The sequence below is a fragment of the Dasypus novemcinctus genome, chromosome 3 (genome assembly GCF_030445035.2).
Source record: "Dasypus novemcinctus isolate mDasNov1 chromosome 3, mDasNov1.1.hap2, whole genome shotgun sequence".
NCBI classification, from domain to species: Eukaryota; Metazoa; Chordata; class Mammalia; order Cingulata; family Dasypodidae; genus Dasypus; species Dasypus novemcinctus.
Window position 1 is genome coordinate 147,602,459 of NC_080675.1, and position 23,069 is coordinate 147,625,527.

The 23,069-nt window shown below is 38.3% G+C and overlaps 2 protein-coding genes and 1 pseudogene across 5 annotated transcripts in view; 2 read left to right on the forward strand and 1 right to left on the reverse strand.

Annotated features, from left to right (window-relative positions):
• ARIH1 (ariadne RBR E3 ubiquitin protein ligase 1) overlaps positions 1-8,547 on the forward strand; it is a 129,036-nt gene extending 120,489 nt beyond the window's left edge. Inside the window, exons 13-14 of the mRNA XM_004463732.5 lie at positions 3,980-4,092; positions 5,174-8,547. Of these exons, the coding sequence (XP_004463789.1) occupies positions 3,980-4,092; positions 5,174-5,258 (198 nt within the window). The 3' untranslated portion in view covers positions 5,259-8,547. The remainder of the gene's footprint in view (positions 1-3,979; positions 4,093-5,173) is intronic.
• A 10,838-nt stretch (positions 8,548-19,385) lies between these two features.
• LOC111765439 (U5 spliceosomal RNA) lies at positions 19,386-19,473 on the reverse strand (annotated as a pseudogene).
• Positions 19,474-21,164: 1,691 nt separating this feature from the next.
• The window catches only part of BBS4 (Bardet-Biedl syndrome 4), a 69,157-nt gene continuing 67,252 nt past the window's right edge, over positions 21,165-23,069 (forward strand). The window contains exon 1 of one of the 4 annotated variants that reach the window (XM_058294461.2): positions 21,165-21,602. In XM_058294461.2, coding sequence (XP_058150444.1) covers positions 21,579-21,602 — 24 coding nt within the window. In that variant the 5' untranslated portion in view covers positions 21,165-21,578. Of the gene's footprint in view, positions 21,603-22,025; positions 22,115-23,069 lie in introns of those variants that run through there. The other 3 variants (XM_023590311.3, XM_071214286.1, XM_058294460.2) reach the window with 3 other exon arrangements.

The following is a 23,069-nucleotide window of genomic DNA, read 5'->3' on the forward strand; positions in this document are numbered from 1 at the left end:
CCCTTTGTTTTACTGTGCTATCCAGTTCCTAGATTATTCTCAACCATTCTGTCAATTGACATTTACATAAATAGACGACCATTTTCAGTCACATCCCCATTTATAAACTAGCTGTTACTCAATGTGTGTTACCATCCACTCTATACATTTCCACAATTTTACAGTAAAGCTAATTAAAACTTCTACATATATTAAACATCAGTAGTCCACTCAGTCCTTCTCTTATCTCCTTTAAGAATCCTCCAGTTACCACCAACCACCAGGTCTTGAAGATATTTTCCAATAATTTCTTCTAGAAGTTTTATGGTTCTTGCTTTTTTGTTTTTTGTTTTTTAGTCCATTTTGAGTTAATTTTTGATCCATTTTGAGTTAATTTTTAGATAAGGTGTGAGATAGGGGTCCTCTTTCCTTCTTTCAGCTATGGATGTCCAGTTTTTTCAGTACCATTTGTTGAATGGATTGTTCTGCCCAAACTATGTGAGTTTGACAGGCTAGTCAAAAATCACTTGACCATACCTGTGAGGGTCTGTTTCTGAACAATAGATTTGGTTCCATTGTTCTATTGTGTCTGTCTTTAGGCCAGTACCATGCTATTTTTACCACTATAGGTAGGTATTATGATTTAAAGTCTGGAGATGTTTCTGGCTATTCAGGACTCCTTACCCTTCCAAATAAATTTAATGATCGTGTTTTCAATTTTTCCTTTAATTTTATCAGGATTGCATTAAATCTGTACATCAATTTGAGTAGAACTGACATCTTAATGATATTTAGTCTTCTAATCCATGAGCATGGAATATTCTTCCAGTTATTTAGGGCTTTTTAAATTTGTTTTAACATTGAGTTGCAGTTTTCTGAATACAAGTGCTTTACATCATTGGTTAAGTTTATTCCTATTTGAGTTTTGTCTGTCATATTTTATTTTCACCACTCTTTTGACACTTTTATTTACTTTTATTGATAAAACCTTCTTTTCCATACTCCCTTCCTGGCCCATCTCTCCTGTCTTTTTTTTTTTTCCAGGCTCTAGTCACCCTTTAGCATTTCTTGACATTCTGGTTTCTTGATTAGAAATTCTCTCAGTTTCTGTTTATCTGTGAATATTCTAATTTCACCCTCATTTTTGAAAGACAGTCTTGCTGGATATAAGATTCTTGGCTGGAAGTTTTTATCTTATACTATCTTAAATATATCATACCACTGTCTTCTTGCCTCCATGGTTTCTGGTGAGAAATCTGCACTTAATCTTATTGGATATCCCTTATATGTTATGCATTGCTTTTCTCTTGCTGCTCTCAGAGTTCTCTCTTTGTCTTTGGCCTTTGATATTCTGTTGAGTATGTGTCTTGGAGTTGGTCTGTTTGGATTTTTTCAGATGGGAGTATGTTGTACTTCTTGGACAGACAGGGATGTCTATGTCCTTCAGTAAGGTTGGGAAATTTTCTACCATTATTTCTTTAAATATTCCTTCTGCCCCTTTTCCCTTCTCTTCTCCTTCTGGGACACCCATGGCATGTATGTTTGCACACCTTTTGCTGTCATTTAGTTCCCTGAGACCTTGTTCAGTTTTTTCCATTCTTCATCTTTTCTTTGGTATGTTTACTTTCAGAGGCCATTTCTTCAAGCTAACCAATCTTTTCTGCCTCCTCAATTCTGCTAATATGATTCCAGTGTTTTTTAATTTCATTGATTGCACCTTTCATCCCCATAAGATCTGCTGTTTTTCTGTATATGCTTTAAAATTCTTCTTTGCGCTCATCCAATGTCGTCTTAATATCCTTAATCTCTTTAGCCATCTCATTGAATTTATTAAGGAGATTTGTTTGAACATCTATGATTAGTTATCTCATCTCCTTTATGTCATCTGGAGGCTTATCTTGTTCCTTTAACTGGGCCATACCTTCCTGTTTCTTGCTGTGGATTGTAATTTTTTGTTGGTGTCTTCGCATCTGGCTTACTACAGTGTTTATTCTGGGTGCAGTATTTCCTCTTTAGTTTAGGGCTTCCTATTGTTTCTCCCTTGCTGGTTGCCCAGTAGGAACCAAGCATGTAGTTGATGCTGTAAGCTGTGGAAGCCCAAGCTGCCCTCATTGCACCAGGGACCAATGATGGATCTTCCAACTTTCTCCTTTGCCAGGGGTAGGGACAAAGTCACAGCTATGTGGAGTAATGCACATGCAGGCCTAGACTGTAGTTGTCCAGAGAGACTGATGATGCTTCACATCCCTTTCTCCCCTGTCTGGGGCAGGGATGGAGCTGCATGTGTGGGCAGCAATCTATGCAGTGTGGGTCCAAGATGATGCAGTTGCCCTGGTAGACTTCTGGTTTTCAGTCAATGCCAGTCATAGTTCTCTGTAGTTATCTGTATAAGCTGGTGCAGGGCTCCTCAGCCTCCTCCCTACCAGAGGCGGGGCTGAAGCCTAGACTAGGGCTGTAGGCTGATCTGCTTGAAAGAAACTGGTTTCTGCTGACACTGAGCATTTCAGTCAGCCCGGCTTCCCCTCAGGCTGGGGGCAGAGTCAGAATGGCAGCCACTGGCCTCTTTCTGACTTGGGCTGGTTCTCACCCCGGCTGTTCCCAGGGTTATCTCTTAGCCAGCTAAGTCTCCCAATCTGTAGCCGAAATAGGTAGCCAACCATCTCCTCCTCCCCTGTTTCTGGGAAATGGATTTTCCAATTCTCATCACAGAACAGCTCCTGGGGCGGCTCGTGCTGCCAGAGTAAGATAATCACCGCCTCTGCGACTTAGCCGGTAATTTCCCGGAGAGGCTGGCGCAGGTCCCTGCAGCTTCCTCCCTGCTGGAGGTGGCACTGGGGCCTAGGCTAGACCTGCAATCTGATCTGGATGGAAAGAAGCCGGTCCCCACCAGCCCTGGGATTTTCAGTCCACGCCAGTTCCCCTTGTGCTCCTGGCCTCTTTCTAACCTGGACAGGCTCAAACCTTAACTGTTCTCAGGATCACACTATATCCCAGTGAATTTTCTCATCATAGTTGAAATTGGTGCCCAACCGTGTCTTCCTCCCCCGTTTTGGGGAAGTAGAGCTTTTGATTCCAGCCACGGAACAGCTCCTGAGGTAGCTTGTGCCTCCAGTGGAGGATGGGCACTGGCCTCTGTGGCATGGAGCACTCTACTTACGAGTCTTCTCTGCAGATGGGCTTCTCCTTCCAGTCCTTCAAGTATGTTGCATGATGCTCTTCTGGCTTCCTGGAGCCTCCAGAAAGGTGCTTCAGCTAGCTCCAGAGAGCTCTGGGTGTTTGCTAACTGCCCTGTAGCAGGAGCTGACTCTAGGAGCTTCTTACTCTGCCACCATCTTGCTGGTTCTCTGATACTTTCCATTTTTGTACTTTCGGGTTTGTTTATTATGCTTTAATTAAAAGTTAAAAGAAAAACAAGCAGACAATGAGCAAAAACAAGCAAACAGATGAGGAAGCAATGGGGGAGGGGGCTAAAAAAAGTTAGGTGTTATTGGGAAAAGTATTTTCAAATAAAGATGCTTATTTAAAAGTGATACATGAAACACTGATGTCCATAGACAGACAGTAAGACTGACTAGCAGATGGAAATTCAGATGGGTAGCATGCACAGAGAGCTATCCAAAGTATTAAAGGATAATAAAATTTTAATCTTCCATACATAAATATAGTGTTTCCTTATAAGAAATAGGTGTAGCTAGATGTAAGCAAGAATAGGTTTCTATAGGTTTTTTCCCTTTCAAATTGTCCTCCGTATTCTTCCAGTGATAGTTGGTGAATATTTAGTTCTTTTAAACATTTAAAAAATTGCATAGGAAGAGAAAATACGTAACTCATTAGAGGTCAAAAGTGCTAAAGAGCCTTACAGGTGCAGTTAAACCACATGTGAAAATAATGGAATCAGTGTTGAGAGCAGTCTCTAGGCAAAGCGGCAGCTAAAATGGTTTGTCTTTTAGCATTCTTTTGAAGCCAAAAGTTACAATTTATATTCTTTCTTTTCTTGCAGAATAACCAAGCAGATCTAGAGAATGCCACGGAGGTGCTTTCAGGCTACCTGGAACGAGATATTTCCCAAGATTCTCTTCAGGATATAAAGCAGAAAGTACAAGATAAGTACAGGTGAGTTTTTTTGTTTTGTTTTGTTATTTAAATTGCTATCGAGCAAAAGTTTCTGCCAGTAGTGCTCTATTATGCCTTAGCAGTGCAGTTAGGTGGTAGTGAAACCTGGGTTTAGCATGTCCGATAACTGAGCTGCTGCCATGTTTCTCACAGATTGCTTCTGTCCATTGGGCAACGAATTGCAGATAGTAGTGCTGGTCAAGCATAGAGGAGGAAATCAGCCACTTATCCCACCAGCTGATTCTGCTTCTTCCGTTCAGCTTTATCTACTTAGTTGCTGCCCTGCAAGGAAGAAAGAGCCTAAAAAGGGCAAGTGGCCATTAGGATGAGGGGTGAGAATAGGATGCTGGTCCTATCATGGGGATCCTATGGGTCATGGTCATTGACAAGTGAGGTACCCAAACTTATTTCTTAGAAGTTGTTTTTTGTTGTTGTTGTTTTTTTTTTTTAAGATTTGTTATTTCTAAGGAATAATTACTTTGCCCTTGGGGTAGAAGACACTTTAGATACACCACCTTTTACACTAAAGATGCAAAGTGTTTGATTACTCAACATAAAGCTCTTTCCCCCTGAGTTTTTTTCCTGGCAAATGCTAATTTCTCTTTAATAGTTAAAATCATGGTAGGGAACTTTGGGAGACTGGAAGACTTTGGAGATTTAGTCCTTACTAATATTTTCACTTTGCATAGCTAACTATAGCTTACTAAACTACATTGTGTTCATAGTACTTTATAGTTTACAAAGATTTTACAGATGTGAATAAATAACTCTTATAATTACTTCTTCTCAAACTCTTGATTTATGTGTTGAATGAGATGATTTATAAGACTCTGTGGAACTTCTAACACATTGCGCTCTAAAATTAATTCCCAGGTCTGGGAATCATGACTTTATGGAAAATATGGTCTTAACTTTTTCAAAAGAGTTTATGTTTGTACATCTAGACCTGGAAATGTGCCTGTTTAAAACAGGTGCTTGGTTCTGAGTCTGGATAAACTGTAGGGGTACCTTAAAAAAATAAGTACCTGTTTTTACTAGTGGGGAAGCTGATAAGGTTTTTCTCTCTGTCTTTGGTTTACAGATACTGTGAGAGCCGACGAAGGGTTTTGTTACAGCATGTTCATGAAGGCTATGAGAAAGATCTGTGGGAGTACATTGAGGACTGAAAATGGCCCTGCATAAAATGAACTCTGAAAACTTTACCATCTAGAGTGCTCATGCAATTAAAACAAACAAAACAAAACAAACACAAACAAGGAGGCACTAAGCCTATTCTGACACCGCTGGTCTGTAGTACCGGAATTCTGTTTTGTTAACGGAAAGTTTAAGTAAATTATATTGTAATAAAAAAAGGTAGATAAACCATTGTACAACAGTATTCTAGGCCGCCAACAAAAAAGTGTGACAGACACACTAAAAGCCCTCCAACTTTAACTTGTAACGTAGCTTCATTCTCAAAGCTGACTCCTTTTTTCTTTTTCTTTTTCCTGAGTATAGTACGGTTAAAATTTACAACAGCTCCTTGACACTGCTTTTCATGCCCAAACCAGCCATTTTGTTGTACTTTGGTAAAGCACCCCTTCCCCTTCCTCCCCTACGTCCAAATACACACACAGACTGACTCTCCTTCTCTCATACCCCAAGGTCATGAGTGAATGATTATTAGCTCCTTGTAAAGAAAATTCTTGGGGGTGGGGAAAGGGGTAGGCAGCAAGAGGATTAAACACAAAAAAAGAAAAAACAAAAAAAAAAACACTTTGTATATGACTTTTAAAACAAGAGGACAACACAGTATTTTTCAAAATTGTATATAGCGCATATGCATGGACAAAGCAAGCGTGGCACGTGTTTGCATAATGTTTAATTACAAAAAAAAATATTTATTCTTAAAAAATCTTCAAGATTATGTCTATTTGCTGTGCATTTTCTTTCAGTTTGCTTTATCTTTCCAGGGTTGGGGGTTTGGATAAAAGGTGTGTTGTTTTAGCTTCTGTGGAAGACCTAACTAGAGCTCTTTGATTTTCCTGCTCCCTAAGTTGCTTTGCCCTTTGGGCTTTGGTGTGTCAGTTGCTGGCCATGGGCTTCACGGAGCCTAGAATCCCCAGCTCTTGTTGAGGGACAGGGAGGCTCAGATTTGACTAAATGAAATGGCCCAATGTGGGCTGCAATAGGGAGCTTTGTTGTTGTAGTTCAAGAATGTCCCAACCCCCCAGCTTCCTCCCCTTCCATGGCCTCATGCATCTGTTTACCCGAGCCCTTGTGTGCCCATGTCATGCACACAGGTGAAGGCTTCTTAGCCTTCCTAACACATCCAGAAGAAGCATTTCAAAAAAAATTTTTTAATTGCTGCTTTGAGCCCTTAAGATTTTAGTTATGGCTCTTCTCTCACCCCTTCTCCACGTTAGGGTGGCAAATGGAATGTTTTTGCTTTAAATATAAATAAACAGCCATTCACTTAGTCTCAGATTGTGAATTTAAAATGGCAGATACTGAAATTGCCTGTATGTGTTGCTGTGGGTTCAGTTTGAAGGCAAACAACCCTAGAACATGGTATTCCCATCTAGTGCATTTAAATAGAAATCACTGAGTTTGCTGCTTTTCTATTGCCAGCAGGTAGGAGAATTAATAATGCATTTTAGCTGTGATGTCCATTTTTATGAAATTTCTACTAAGCTATGTTAAAAGTAAAGGATGGTGGTGGTTTTATTACCTGTATACCCTTTTAGGCCATTCTGGCTATGGTAATTTTCAACAGATCAGCACCCCTGAATCTGTTGGTTTTACACAGGAGTGCAGAGTGAACTAGACAACTAGATTAAGAGGTCTTAATAAATACCCAGTTTTGGCTGAGGACTTCTTTGTCTTCCTTTAAATGTCTTGTGCCTAGGGAGTGTTTACCATTTGTGAGGCAGCTTTGTCTGCTCTTGCATTGTACATCTTATTACTCCATTGGGAAGTAGGTTCACTTTCCTCTGGCCTTTTGCCTAAGTTAGGCTTGCTGAATCAAACCCTACTTTTCCTTTTAGAAAAGGTTGTTATATGAGATGTACTTTTCCCATCAGAAATCAGTGAATGTTTGCTGAGTATATTATGCTGCTCCCTTAAACCACTTGTAGCTTCAGGATCAACTTTTATTCTTCCCTCCCTTTCCACCTCAGGTGCAAATCTGAACTCAGTGTCTGCTTCTTCCATATTCTTTTCTCCTCCCACTTCTCCCGTCATCCGTTTGACTTCAATTATTTTAAATGACTGCCATAGATCTTAAAATATATTATCAAAACCAAGGAGTTTTTTGTTTTTAATAGAAAGCTTGAATAAGTTCCTTTCCCTGGATAACTTTGAAAAGCAGCTGGATTTACTATATAGATACATGTGACTCCCTAAAAATGCTTTCTGTATGTGTGGTGGTGTTTAAAAATCTTACCAGTTCACTTTGCAGTATCTAGATTTAAATGTCATAAATCTCTTTATGTGCTCCTTTTGGAACAAGTATCCAAGAACGGTGTGTGCACTTCTTAATATCAGCCCCCACCCATGGAGGAACAGTGCTTTTTAGAGATGCTTTCTAGTTTGAGTGTTGGCATACTATCTAAAGGTATTGCAGTTGTGGGTGTAGTCCCTAATTTGTATGGATCAAGGTTGTAGTGGCCTCTTCTACTTCTAAGCTTTTAACAGCTATCTCCGTATTTGCCAGAATTCCCGAGTTAACTACTTTCATTGTTAGTAGCTTCAGTGCCCCCAGCTGGGATAGGCAAGCCATATTGTCTGACAGCTTCCCTATTTCACCTACTAAGTCTATCAGAGGGTTCCTCATTTCATAGCAAGCACCAAGGTTTCCCTGTCTTCTTGAGGGCAGTTACATTGTCTTTTGAAAAGTGCATGTTTTGTTTGAAAATTCACTTTCAGCAGTAGATGAATTTTCATTGATTTACAATAAAAATTTGATCCGAAGCGCAAGACACAAACCACAGTGGTAAAATTGAGTAGCATATAATATCAGACTCTAAATTCTGTGTAATTTGCTGCAAACCAGATTGTATGTGTTTTATGTGTGTTTAAATAAATATATTAAATACACATGTGTATGCATACACACATAAACAAGAGCTCTAAGACTGACTGACTTGGTTTAAAGTGGTTGAATCTGCAATATAAAATGTGGTTCAGCCTTGTTTAGGAACTGAAATTTAAAGAGTGAAAAGGACTTAATGTAACAGATTCTTTTAGCTACAAATCCCGGTATAGAGCACTTGGGGAATGGGAGGGGGTGGGTTGGTGAGACAATCAGATCGGTAAATTGATTAAATGCTCCTAACCCTGTAATTTTGTGCATAGAGCACCCTGTGCTGTGGAAATAACTGTTCTTAGATTTTCATGTAACTGGACTGTTCAGGTTGCCCAGAGGGAAAGAACATTCCTAATTCTAATGAAATAAACTTTTATTTTGTTATTCCATTAGTTACTTATGTTTATTTTTATAGTTGGAAAAAGATGTATTGGTAACCCAAGAGCCACCTTTATTGTGTGCCTTATTCACTGTTCCTATTTAATGTAAAATGTCAAGATTTGGTTCAGTTTCTTTGCAGGGAACTGTGAATGAGACTATCCCCAACCATTAACTTGGTTACTGAAGCCTTCAGAGCATTTTCTGAAAGCTTCCGAATTTCTGTGTCTCCAAATAGAATTTAATTTGCTGTTTGTGTTGCAACAGTGGTTTATACTAGATGATCAGTAGATCTTTGCCTTTATTTTTTTTTAAGAATATTAGAAAATAATTTGCAACCTCAAGACTTAATATAACTTCCATTTAGCTCACTTTTAGAAGCTTATATCTCCTGTAGGGATGGAGAGAGTGTTGTTTTCCTAAAGGCCTCAAAGTTGGAAGAATTTATCATTTGTTCTAGTCAAGTCTAGATTTTAGGACAATTTAATTTGGTCCTATTTGGATCTATAATTATGAGACTTCGTTTATCATTTTCATCTTTCAAGCACTTTAACGACTTATATTACCCTCTAAAGTGAGGTTAGACATTTTGTAAATTTACAAAAAGAAAATAGGACTTGATTAAATAACTTGCCCAAGATTTACAACTACTTATATCTGGGACACGAGGAATATTGCACTACCTCTTTGTATCCATATTTTCTTACTCTGATCTCAGAATGACCTAGAATTCAAAACCAGGGAAGTTGATTCTTAATTATAGTTTTGGGCTTTCAAACGGCATAAAAAACTATATAAATACCTGTCACTGCTACCTTTAGAAGAATGCTGTATACGATTACTTATCTTTTAATTGGTTGCATATTTTGCAAATAATGTGGCCCTATAATTTGCCCAATAGTTCAACCATGGATAGAAGAGGAGCCCTTCCTATGTTGCAGATTATGGCAGTTCTCATGTGAAGACCATATTACATGTGACAGTTGAGAATAAATGATTCAGTATGATTTGATTAGCGCCCAAGCAATTTACAGTTGTTGGTCTAGTTCAGATGAATTTCCAGTGTAAAGAATTTTGTATTTTCTGTTGGACCTTATTACAGGATTTGTTTTATAGCTGATAAATGAAAATGCACAAAACAGCCCATGCTCATTTAATCTTAGCGTTTCTCCTTGAAATTGGATGACCTTCGTGGGGCTTTAAGAAGATAATAGGTAGTGAGCATTTTGAGAAAATCTTGACACCTATGAAACAGGAAAATGTGTGGGCCCTTCAGATTTTTCTGATTTCAGTATAAATTTGGTGTATTTTAAGGGATTTGCTTCTTAATTAACCAAGATTAAATAGCCACCTCAGAGCTATTCAGTTGGAAATCAAATAGTGCCCAGAGTAAGAGTAAACAATGGAGGTTTTAGTTGTTTATTATTATTTTTTGCCTTTTGTGGGATTTAACTCCAACTTGGGTGACAACTACTGTTGGTCTTTCTCTAGATAGCATTTAGGATGGGAAAAGTAATAGGTGATTCTTTTGAAAAGCAGTTTTCAGACTGATTAGACCATACACTGACTTAGGGCCATTTTCAGGGTAGTAATCAAACATTGAAATGTAGCAGCTTAAGCAATGCCAAAATTACGACCATATCATCATAGAGATCTCAAGTAATCCTGGAGTTGCAAACGTACATCTGCAAGAGCCAGAATTTTTAAGAATAGACAATTCTGGGCTAGTTGGACTCCATTCTGACTTGATGAGAATTCTCCCAATTTAAAAATGTTGGCATTTACATTATTTTTATAGTGGTTATAAGAATAACTGCATTGGCCATATTCCAACTTCTCTTAGTCTTGTGTTGCAACTTCATGCTACTATCCATGACATTATCTAGACCAGTGGTTCTCAAACTTGTGGCACATTAGAATTGCTGAAAAGCGATTGCAATTTAATTATTTTGGGGTGTAACCTGGGAATCAATATTTTTAAAAGCCTCTCCTTCCCTCATCCCCAGTAAGTACCCTCCCCTCATCCCTGGTGTTTCTAAAGTGCCTACAAGGTTGACACCATTGATAGAGACTGACTTTGGTTGTAGAAAAGAGGGACTATAGCTGAACACTAGGTCAAAAGAGTCAAAAGTATTTTTTGGTAAAGTCACAATCTCAGGGTGGGTCCAACCTGAGTTTTTTGTGAAATGGTTTCACCCAAGGGTCTAGTGTGTAATGCCCAATTTGTTTTTGTCAGTGTTCTGGTAAGTGGATCACTTGGAGAAAATAATTCACAAAACCAAAAGCCTTACTGAGAAGTAGATGTGACAAGCAAAGTAGAATTCTCATGCCAACTGGCAATACTTTCTCTTACCAAAGGGGAGAGGGGAATCCATCTGGGAAATTACAGTAAAGTAGTGTAGCATCTGGGCAAAGGAGGTTGAACATTTGTTAGAAAGCTGGTTATTAGCCTATTTACATCAAGCCAGTGCATACTTCTAGTTAATTAAGTTCAGAGCATTTAATAGCTCAAAAATTTCTTTTACTTTCATTTTAAAATAATCTTGTATGTCAAAACAATGGATTTTCTTATTTTTATTCCCTAAATGGTGAGGTGGAAAGAATGTTGATACTTCTCAACCATAGTTTTCCCTTTTGTAAAAACAGGGATACTAATAGTAGCTCTAATTTGTTGAGTGCTTCTTGCCAGATGCCTTATTTATATTAGTGTTCTCTAAGCAGCCCTAAAATAGACATTGTTATCTTATTTTATAAATAAGGAAACAAACTACAGAGATTTAATTCTAAATGGTTACACAGTGACTTTATGGTAGGGTTATGTTTGTCTGATTACATGGGTTCATTAAGTTACATTATCTGTTTTATAGGAATATTGTAAGGATGAAAGAAAATTAATGGGAAAACAAAGCCAGTACAAATAACCATATCTTTAGGTTAAATAAAACAAAAAAGCATAATCATACATTTTAGGCCAAAAAAAAAAAAAAATACAGAGCTGTCTCAGACTCCCAAGGCAGCATGAGACTGGGTCTATGAAATGGAAAGCCATTTTGAACTCCTGGCATTTTCTGTTCCTTTGTACATCTATATCATTTTCTATATAAAACAGGTTCTGCTTTTCCTTACAACTACACCACAACTCCGGGTGTTAAATGTTAACTGTTGGAGACCCATGTAGACAGACCTATCAGACAAGGCCATGGGGCAGAGTCAACAGTACAAACGTGGTTCTTGCAGGCTTGTGGCTTGGGGAGCAGAACTAGGAGATCATGGTTGCCTGGGCACATATGATAGGTCTCCATGACAAAACTGAAATGCCCTAAACTTTTTTTTTTAACATACTCATACTATATTTACTGAAACTGATGTACAGATATTGAGACAATAGCTTTCAAACAAGGTAACATTTGGGTTTACATTGTGGTTTATATTTTAGACTACAATTTTCTAAATTTTTAGTTATCTTATGCTTTACATTATGATTTACATTTTAGCCTATCAGCCCTTATATATTTTTGGTGTAATTTAACATGTCTTATATATGAACTTTTTTTAAGTAAGTATAAGAAATTAGTATAGAACAGATTGCATTGTCTTGTTTAAACTCACTATGCGAATAATTGCCATCACCATTTTATAACTGTATAGAAACCCAAAGTGGGTAACTTCTCTGTTACTAAGTAGCAGAACAGATTCAAACCTAGATTCCTGTAATCAACACCCATGGTGCCAGGTACTGTTCCAGACACGAGGTACAGCAGTGAACAGAGGGTTTGTTGGTTTGAATTTCTTAATCATGTTTATATGTGGAGACTCACTGGATTGCCTAAGGTCACCCAGCCAGTGAATGGCAGAGCTGGATCCAGATCTTCACATTTAATGGGATATTCTTTTCTTCACACTGTAACTGCTTCTCAAACAGCCTTGCGAAAAACACCTTTTAAAATTATGTAGATTGATTAGGGGACTTACAGCTTTTGATTGCCCTGAAGACTTAATGACTAATTGTTATTTTGGGCTCTTCAGTATTCAAAACATGGCTCTTTTTGTTGTTACTCTCAGATATTTACTACTAAGAAGGACCCAAAATTCGTCTTTTTCTCCTTCACATTAGAAAGTCATCCTAGCATTTTAAAAAGCAAGTCCCATCTTTCCAACCCCTCCTCCCCCCAAGGCCTGTCTTTAACCTTTTGAGCTGATCACATTGACTTCATATGCATATATTTCCTGACTTTGGCTTCTTGGCACTTGTAATTTTCTCCTCACTGACTGACTACACCTGTATTAAAGTTTGGCTATTTACTCGAGTTGCTTGCCTTTTGCCATAGATGGAGTATTCAAGTTCCTTTTAGAATGGTGGTTGGAAGATGGTTTTAGAAATATAAAACTGTAATCCCCAATAGTAAAAATTCTACAGAAGTTTTTAAAGCTGAAAACTTAAAATTTCCTTCTGATGATTAAAATATGATTCTGAATGGGTAGTAATGTCCTAGAAGCCACTTCAGTGCATATTAAATGACTATTCTTGTAATTATGAATCTGGGGCTTGTGTAGAAATAATCAAGCTCTCTGAAATCTATTGACCAAGTTGTGATACCTGAGGAGTGAGCATATATACAGCAGGATTTTGTCCTAAATTTTCTTGGGGAGCCTATCCAAAAATACCACTACTTGTTGAATTCCCCAGCTTTCTCTTGCAGGAAGACTCCCTTCCTATGTGTACTCCTACCTGTTCAAATCACATCATTTTCTGAGAGGGAGTGAAGCATAAAATGATAAACAGAGGAGCAGTTGCAGCACAGTGGTTGAGTGCCTGCTTCACATGTATGAAGTTTGACTTCAATACCTGGTACCTCCTAAAAAAAAAAAGTAAAAGATAACCAGCATTACACCTCTGGTGGGTTTAGTTGGGCAATAGACATTCTAATGGAATGCTCTAAAATTTTAAGTTCCTGCACCTGCTCTCAGTTAATTTATAACCTAATTGCTGGTCTGTTTGGTAATGAACAGTTTGCTTTTTAATAAATTACCAGCCACGTGGCCCTGACTTGTAGTTCATTTCTACGTAACTAGGAATTTTTTAACAAGAGAGGAAACATGGCCAGAGTGTCCACCTGCTTTGGAAAAGATGTCTAATGATTTTGTATACAGAAATCCTGGGACTGATTTGGACTAGCAAATGCCAGAGAGTGGGTTTAATGAGGAGTGATAATGTTCTGCTTGTCTTTGAAGAATTCATTTTTACCCCATTATTTTGACTAGTTTGCAATAAAGTATGTTAAGTGCTGTGCCCTTACAGATCTCCACCATGTATCCAAATTAAAATCAAATCAGTACAAGTCAGTGCCTTACAATGGTCACATGGGTTGCTCATTAACCAATGGAAATAAAAGACTGTTGATTCCACAAAATTGCTTCACAGATTGTAAATGCTATTTCTTTGAGATCTTGACTGTGTGCCCTTTAAGATAAATTCCATAACCAAAGGCCTAGCCCCAGATTAGAGACCAAACATCACACTGAGGCAAACAGATGAAGTAGGTCAGTAAAGGGTTGGGGTCACATGCTTCTGGAAGAGTGATCCTCTCCCATCTTTATTTTCAATTGAGATCTAATTAAATGTTCAATTAGATGAGTTTTGAAAATTGTATACACCTGTATAATAACCGCCCCCAAAATGCATAGAACATTACTATCAACCCAGAAAGTTCTCTTGTACACCTTTCAAATCAATCCCCCTTCCTCTCTCCTCCAATGATCACTTGCTGATTTCACTAAAGTTTTGTTTTTCCTGTTTTGGGATGTTCCTAAATGGAATCAATATGTACAATTTTGCATTCTGGCTTCTTTCACTTACACTCCTTTAAAAACGCATCCATATTGTTGTGTTACTGGTAGTCTGTTCTGCGTTTATTGCTGAGTAGTATCCCATTCTATAAATATACCACAGTTTATCCATTCTATTGATGAACATTTAGAATGTTTTCAGTTTGGGGTGATTATGAATAAGGCTGCTATGAATATTCTTATATGAGTTGTGTGTGTGTATTTATATTTTCCTATCTCTAGGATAAGTACCTAGGAATAGAATTTCTGGGTCATATGGTGAAGGTATTTTTAACTTTATAAGAAACTGTCCTCCTTTTCTTCAAAGTGGTTTTACTATTTTGTGCTTATATCAGTGATGTATGACAGTACCCCAATGCTCTACAGTTTTTGTCATTATTTACTGTGGTCAGTGTTTTGTTAGCTATTTTAGTGGTTGCAAATGATCTTTGTGATTTTAATTTACATCTTCCTGGTGACTGTTGATGTTGAACTCCTTATCTTCCATTTGTACATCCTTTGTGGTCTTTCAAGTCTTTTTCCCATTTTAAAATGATTATATTTTTATTGTAGTTATTCTTTATATTCTGATTTTTTTTTTTCTAGACTGGTTTGTCTATTCATTTTCTTATTGGGATTTTTTTTTTTTTTAAGCTACTTATTGTGGTAACATAAAACACAAAATTACCCATTTTAACCATTTTTAAATGTACAAATTCAGTGGTATTAATTACATTCACAATGTTGTGCTACCATCACCACCATCCATTACCAAAATTTTTTCATCTGTTCCCCTTAAGCAGTAAGTCCCCAATCCTCTCTCCCATTTGCTCCTTGTAAGTTCTATTCTACTATCTGTCTTTATGAATTTGCTTATTCTAGGTATTTCATTTAAATAGAATCATGAAGCATTTTTGTCCTTTTGTTTCTAGCTTATTTCACTCAACATAATGATTTCAGGGGTCATCTATGGTATAACATGTATCATAACCTCTTTCCTTTTTATGGCAAATAATATTTCATTGTATGTATATACCATATAATGTTTAATCATCTTTTGATGGATATTTCGGTTGTTTCCACCTCTTTGGCTAGTGAATAATGTTGCTGTGAACCTTGGTATGTAAGTGTATAAGTATCTGTTTTCAGTTCTTTTGGGTATATACCTAGAAGGGGAATTGTCTGGTCATATGGTGATTTTATGTTAAACTTTTTGAGGAACTGCCAAACATTTCCACAATGGCTGTACCATTTTACATTCCAGCCAACAATGTACAAGGGTTCCAATATCTTCTCATCCTTGCCAGCACTTGTTATTTTCCATTTTTAACGTTAGTCATTGTAACGGGTGTGAAGTAGCATCTCATTGTGGTTTTGATTTCCATTTCCCTGACGACTAACGATGAGCATCTTTTGACATGTTTATTGACCATTTGTATATCATCTTTAGAGAAATGTCTGTTCAAGTCATTTGCTCATTTTTAAATTCCTTTGTTTTTGAATTGTAGGAGCTATTTATTCTGGATTTACTGGGATTTTTTTGGTGAACAGAAATTTTTGTTTTGATAAATATACTTCAATGTTTTCTTTTATGAATAGCACTTTTTGTGTCCTATACAAGAAGTCATTGACTATACTGGCATTACAGAGAACATGGTATATCACTTATATTTTCTCCTAGAAGTTTCAAGGCTTGAGATTTTATGTTTGGTCTATGATTTATCTCAAATTAATGGTTTGAGGTTTTATATCATTTTATGTTAAGGTCTATTATCCATCTCAAATTAATTTCTTTGAATACAGAATGAGGTTTACTTCAACAGTTGATCCTGCAACATTTGTTTAAAATATTTTCCTTCACCCATCAGATTGACTTGCACCTTGGTTGAACGTCAGTTGTCAATATATGCTATTTTGCTACTTATAGACTTTCTATTCTGTTCCATTAATCTATATTAATCTATATATTCTTACATCAGTACCAACTGTCTAGATTATAGGATTTTTTTTTAAAGATTTATTTATTTATTCCCCCCCCCCCCCCGTTGTCTGTTTCCTGTGTCTATTTGCTGTGTCGTCTTCTTTGTCCACTTCTGTTGTTGTCAGTGGCATGGGAATCTGTTTCTTTTTGTTGCGTCATCTTGTGTGTCAGCTCTCCGTGTGTGTGGCACCATTCCTGGGCAGGCTGCACTTTCTTTTGCGCTGGGTGGCTCTCCTTACGGGGCACACTCCTTACGTGTGGGGCTCCCCTAGGCGGGGACAACCCTGCATGGCAGGGCACTCCTTGCACACATCAGCACTGCGCATGGGCCAGCTCCACAGGGGTCAAGGAGGCCCGGGGTTTGAACCACGGACCTCCCATGTGGTAGACGGATGCCCTAACCACTGGGCCAAGTCCGCTTCCCAAGGATCTTTATATTAAGTCTTGAAATTAGCCAGTGTAAATTCTCCACTTTTTTCTTTTTCAAGATTGCTTTGTCTTTTCTAGATTCTTTGCATTTCTATGTAAATTTTAGAATTAGCTTGTCTATATCTTTAAACAAATGGTTGCTTGAATTTTGATAGAGGTTGTTTTGGATCTATAGATTAATTTAGGAAGAATGTATATCTTACTAGTATTTAGTCAATCCATAAATATGGTATCTCATTATTTATTTAGGGCTTTACTTTTTCTCAGCAATGCTTAGTAGTTTTCTATATATAGGTCTTTCATACCTTTCATTAGATTTCTTCTTAGGTACTTGATTACTTTAAATAATATTTTAGGTTTTTTAATTTCATTTTTCCAATTTATCACTCGTGTATAGGAATACAATTTATTTCTGTATATTAAGTTTGAATCCAGTGACCATTCTAAATTAATTAGTTCTAGAAGGAGCTCTTATAGATTCCGTAGGGTTTTCTACATACACAACCATGTGGTCTGCAAATAAAGTTTCTACTTGTTTCTGATTTTTTTTTTTCCTTTGTTGCCCTGTCTTATTGTACTGGCTAAACCTCTAGTACTATGTTCAATTAAAATGGTGAGAGCAGACATCCTTGCCTTATTCTCAATTTTAAGGGGAAAGGTTTTAATGGTAGCTGTAGGTTTTTCATAGATACTCTTTACTAGCCTGAGGAAATTCCTTTCTAATCCTACTTTGTTGGGAATTTTTACTTGGAAGGAGAGTTAAGTTTTGTCAAATACTTTTTCTCATCTAATAAGACTATCACATGTTTTTTCTCTTTAACTTTGTTATTACGGCATATTACAGGGATTGGAAAACTATGACTACTGGCCCAAATCTAGCCTATAACCTCTTTTTATATGGCCTTTGAACAAATAATTTTTTTCTTTTTACATTTTTAAAATTTATTCCCTCCCCCCTGGTCCCCCTGTTGTCTGCTCTCTTTGTCCATTCACTATGTGTTCTTCTGTGTCTACGTGCATTCTTGTCAGCGGCACTGGACATCTGTGTCTCTTTTGTTGCATCATCTTGCTGCATCAGCTCTCTGTGTGTGCAGCACCACTCCAGGGCAGGCTGCACCTTTTTCGCACATGGCAGCTCTCCTTACAGGGCGTACTCCTTGCGCATAGGGGCACTCCTTGCGTGCATTAGCACTGCACATGGGCCAGCTCACCACATGGGTCAGGAAGCTCTGGGTTTGAATCCTGAACCTCCCATGTGGTAGGCAGATGCTCTATCAGTTGAGCCAATTCTGTTTCCCCTCCCTTAGCTTTTATCTGTCAGAGAATATCTGTATTAAAAGAAATCATTTCATTTTCTTCCACTCATTTGTTTCTGGTGAGAAGTTATCCTCATTTTTATTTTTGCTCCTCTGACCATAATGTGTCTTTTTTCCTATGGCTGCTTTTAAGATCTGCCTTTTACTTGGATTTCAGCAAGGATATGTCTGACCAGGATATGTCTACTGAGTTTCTTGGATCTGTGTTGATGTAGTTCATTAATATTTCATATTTCTTGGCCATTAGCTCATCAAATATTTCTTTCATCCCATACTCCCACCTCACTTCTCCTTCTAGGGCATCAATTACATGTCTGTTAGATTATCTGATACTATCCTACAGATCTTTTTATTTTTTTCTTTTATTAGAATCCTACAGATCTTGGATGAATTGGTATTTTTTTTTTCATTTAATGAGTTGATGTGGGACATTACATTAATAATTTATTGAACATTAAACGATTCTTGCACTCTTCAGATAAAACTTTTGTTATGGTGTAATGTCCTGTTATAAGTTGCTAGCTTCAATTTGCTAGTATATTATTTGAAGTATTTGGTAGTGAGATAAATGCAATGCACACACATACATGTTTTGTTTTTTCTTTTTCTTGAGCTACTCTTCCACTGTTCAGATATCAGGGTTGTGCTGGATTTATAAAAATGTACCGATGGCTCACTATCTTCTATCCCTGGAAGAATTGCACAAGATAGAACTTAGCAATTTCCTGAAAGCTTGGTCAAAATTACCCATAAAGAGGAGCAGATGTGGCTCAAGAGGTTGAGCACCTCTTTCCCACATAGGAGGTCCCAGGATCAGTCCCTTGGTGCTTCCTAAAAACAAAAGCAAACAAATGAAAAAACCAACATGGGGGAACTAATGTGGCTTAGTAGTTGAGTGCCAGCTTCCTACATATGAGGTCCTGGGTTCAATTTCCGGCCCTGGTACCTAAAAAATAAAATTACCCATAAAGATGCCAGGGTCTAGTAATTTGCTACCTCTTGATTTTAATTTTAATAATTTTTATTTTCCATGTTTGCAAATATATTGGAATATATTTGTGTTACTCTTGTAGAATTTTAAAAATATATTTTTATTACAGAATTGTGAACTTAGAAAAAATCATGCACATGTGTAGAATTCCCATACAACAACCCTTCACCAACACACCACACTGTTGAGGAACATTTTGTTACAGATTATGAGATAATATCACTAGACTATTACCACTAACTATGGTCCATAGCATACACATGGCAAATTTTTCCATACCCCTCTATTAACACAGTACATTTTTGGCATTGATTAAAAACTTATAACATCCTCTCCATGGAAATCTTTAGTAAAAGGTGAAAGATCTGTATGATCTGAAGAGAAACCAGAGAATGGATAAATTGGGTTCCCTCCCCCCCACACACACTCTTTCCTCCTTGTTTTTGGTAGGGACATTTTCAATGTAACTGTTTTCAAGTTCCCTGATTCTTTCCTGTGCTGGCCTGTTAAATCCATCTAATGTTAAATTCTTCATTTCTGATATTTATTTCATTTCTAACAATTCATTGATTGTATAATTGCCATGTTACTGCTACAGTTTCTTTACTTCCTGCATATTGTCCACATCTTCCACTAGATATTTTAGCATCTTAATCATGGTGGGCCAGCACTCCATATGGGCCATCGCTACGCATGCTTGCTGCACAGGCACTTGCCTCACCACATGGGCACTCAAGCGGGTACTCAGCTTGCCATGTGGGCATGCTTTTTTTTTTTTTTAACCTGGAGTCCTGAGGGATCAAACCATATGGGTCCTCCTATATGGTAGGTGGAAGCCCTATCACTTGAGCCACATTCACTTCCCAATATGTAATACCTTTTTTGTAGTTTCTTCCACTTAGTGCATTTACTTTTTTTTTTTTAACCCTTAATGGAAGATTATTAATATGTTACCATACACTACTTCCATATTTTGCTTTGGCTATACTTTTGCTTGATAGTAACATCTTGTAACATTAATGTACATTGGTTCAGTTTCAAAGAAAAACAGTCATATATGCAATATTACTGATACTCGTATTTCACATGAAGTTTTGCTATGCTCTACAGTCCCATGTTACATTTCAAGCCACCAGCTTTTGAAATGTGGGACAACTCCTCCTGCCTTACAGCCTAGCTACTAGGTTTTTAGGTCACTGAAGGTAGTGTGTGGTATTTTTCTCAGCTCTCCTGCCCTGCCTTTAGTCTTTTGTAGGGGGAATGTCCACAGGGCCCAAAGGGATGGATCTCTCAGTTCTCCTGCTTTGCCCTTTCATTTTAAAAAAAATTTCATTTATTTCTCTCCCTGCTCCCCATTGTTTGCACTTGCTCTCTGCTCATCTTTTTTTAGGAGGCACCAGGGAACCGAACCCAGAGCCTCCCATGTGGGAGGGAGGCACCTAATCGCTTGAGCCACCCTTGTTCATTTGTTATGTCTCTCATTTTGTTTCCTTGCTGTCTCTTGGTTGCGTCATCTCACTTAGTCATCTTGTTGTGTCAGTTCACTGCACCAGGCCATCACATCAGCTCACTGTCTTGCTTGTTTTCTTTAGGGGGCACTGGCAACCAAAACCAGGACTTCCCATGTGGTAGGTAGGAGCCCAGCTGCTTGAGTCACATCTGCTCCCCTCATCAGCACTGCGCATGGGCCAGCTCCACACGGAGGTCAAGAAGGCCCGGGGTTTAGAACCGTGGACCTCCCATGTGGTAGACGGACGCCCTAACCACTGGTCCAAGTCCGTTTCCCTCACATCCAATTCTGTACCATGTACTTTATGTTCTACCTCCTAAATTTTCTTAAGAATATAATTTACTTTTTCTTCATTTCTTTTGCATCACTCTAGTCCATTTGAACGGTTTCATCATCTCTTTTTTACTGTTTCCTGTAGTCTCCCCTAGATTATCAATTCTTATTTCCCTCCCAATTCATTCTCCACTCATAGCAGGATACTAACAGCCAAGAAACAGGTTTGTAATGTAAGGCGTGAAGATGAGACTATAGCCTAGGGTTTGGGCTTGGGAGATGCGGGGGGTGGGGGGGACGACACACCAGGACTTCCGGGAGACCTAAAATAAGCGCAGACTGGAGCAGGGTAGGGAAAGGTACCCAAAAGATTGCGTTGGGTCCCCAGGTTCGGCTGGCCACGCCCACGTGCGTGGCCTGGTATTTTTCCAGCAGGGAACATTCTTTGCAGGGGGTTGTTAGGGACTCCCAGGAATAAATGGAACGCCTGGCTGCACATTGCTTTACCGACTCCATCAGGGGCTAGCCGGCTGTGATGCTGACCCTGATCCCATAAACGCTTCCAGAGAGCCATGTGATTACCCGCCCCAACCTCTGCAACGTACTTACTTCCCCTCTCAGGCCCGGCCTTGCTGTCCACAGGCCCAAGAACTTCCGTTTGCTTGGTCGTCTGGGAAACCGCTGACTTCCGGCGGTGCACAGCCTGCAGAACCAAGATGGCCGAAGAGAGACTCGGGATGGTGAGACTGCAGTCTCCTTAGCGTCCTGGCGGCGAGACAGGGCTAGGCTGGGCTGGGAGGGCGGCGGGGAAGTTTGGTGGGCATTGGATCTTGGCTCCTGGTCTCGGTTCCAAGCAGCTGCCCTTGGGGAGAAACAGCCATATCCACAGCGGCTCGGGATGGGCGGGGTGACGCAGTCCGGCCCCTGATTCTATCTTGCTTTAGAATTTGCTTTAGGGTTTCAGAACACGTTCTCCTCATTTGTTAGATGGATTTTTGTTATTCGGAATAACTGTTATTCGGAATACGCTGTAAGATTAGAATACAAAAAATATCAGTCTTTGGCTGTTTGACCATGTAGTTTTAGCTGTTAAAGAGCAAGGCACTTTTATCCTCGATGGCGTGGAGGGGGTGTACTTTTTTACATTTACCTTTCATTTACAGGATTATCAGATTACTTTAGTCTTAATCAGAAGGAAGGAATAAGGAGAAGGAGATCCAAAGCAAGGAATCTAAAATGGAAGATATAATTGGTAACATGACATTGTTACAAATATATCTTATTTTTTGGTGTTCATTGCAGGTATAGAAGAGGTTTTTGTTTTCTTTTTTGAGAGGTATTTTTGTACTAGAATATGAACTTGATTTCTATGATGGCAGAATTGTCCGGTACTTTTAAATGCTTCATAAAGCAGAAGAATGGCTTTTTTGTTTCAGTATGACTTTAGCATTTAAGCCTGAAGTTAATTTATTATTTTCATTATTGTCAGATTTATTGCTAGCAATCTTGTATTGATAGTAATTTCATCTTTTCAAGTTATTACGACATGGAAATGTGAATTCTGTCCTTTATGAAAGTGATATTTGTAAATTATGTAATAAAATTAAGAGGACATACCTCTTTGACCCAGCAGTCCCACTTCTAGATCTGTGTCCCACAGAAACAAAAGTGAAATTTAAGCATATAGTACAAGGGTATTCATTGTGATAACTGTTTGTAGAGGCAAAAAGCTGGGAAAAGGGAACAGATGTTGCTCAAGCAGTTGAGTGCCCACCTCGCACACGAGAGGTCCGGAGTTTGGTTTCTCTTGCCTCCTAAAGAAAAAACAGACAGTGAGCAGACGATAGTGCAAACAGCGAACAAAAACTGAGCAAACAGATGAGGGAGCCATCTGGGGGGAGGCTGGGGAAAAAAGTGAATACCCATTAATAGGATAATGGGTTAAAATCTTCTGGTATTAACATACTGTGGAATATTATGCACCATTCAAAAAAATGTTACAACTATGTATGTTGTTTGAAGAGATTTCCATGGTGTACATTTAAGTTAACACCAGATATGGAGTGAGTTATACTATGTGATTGCAATTTGTGACTTACAGGAAAAATCCCTATAAATATGGGCATACACACAGACACACACATGGAGGAGAGATGACTAAAAGACTGAGAACTTGGAACAAATGCATAAGTAAAAATGTAAGGATG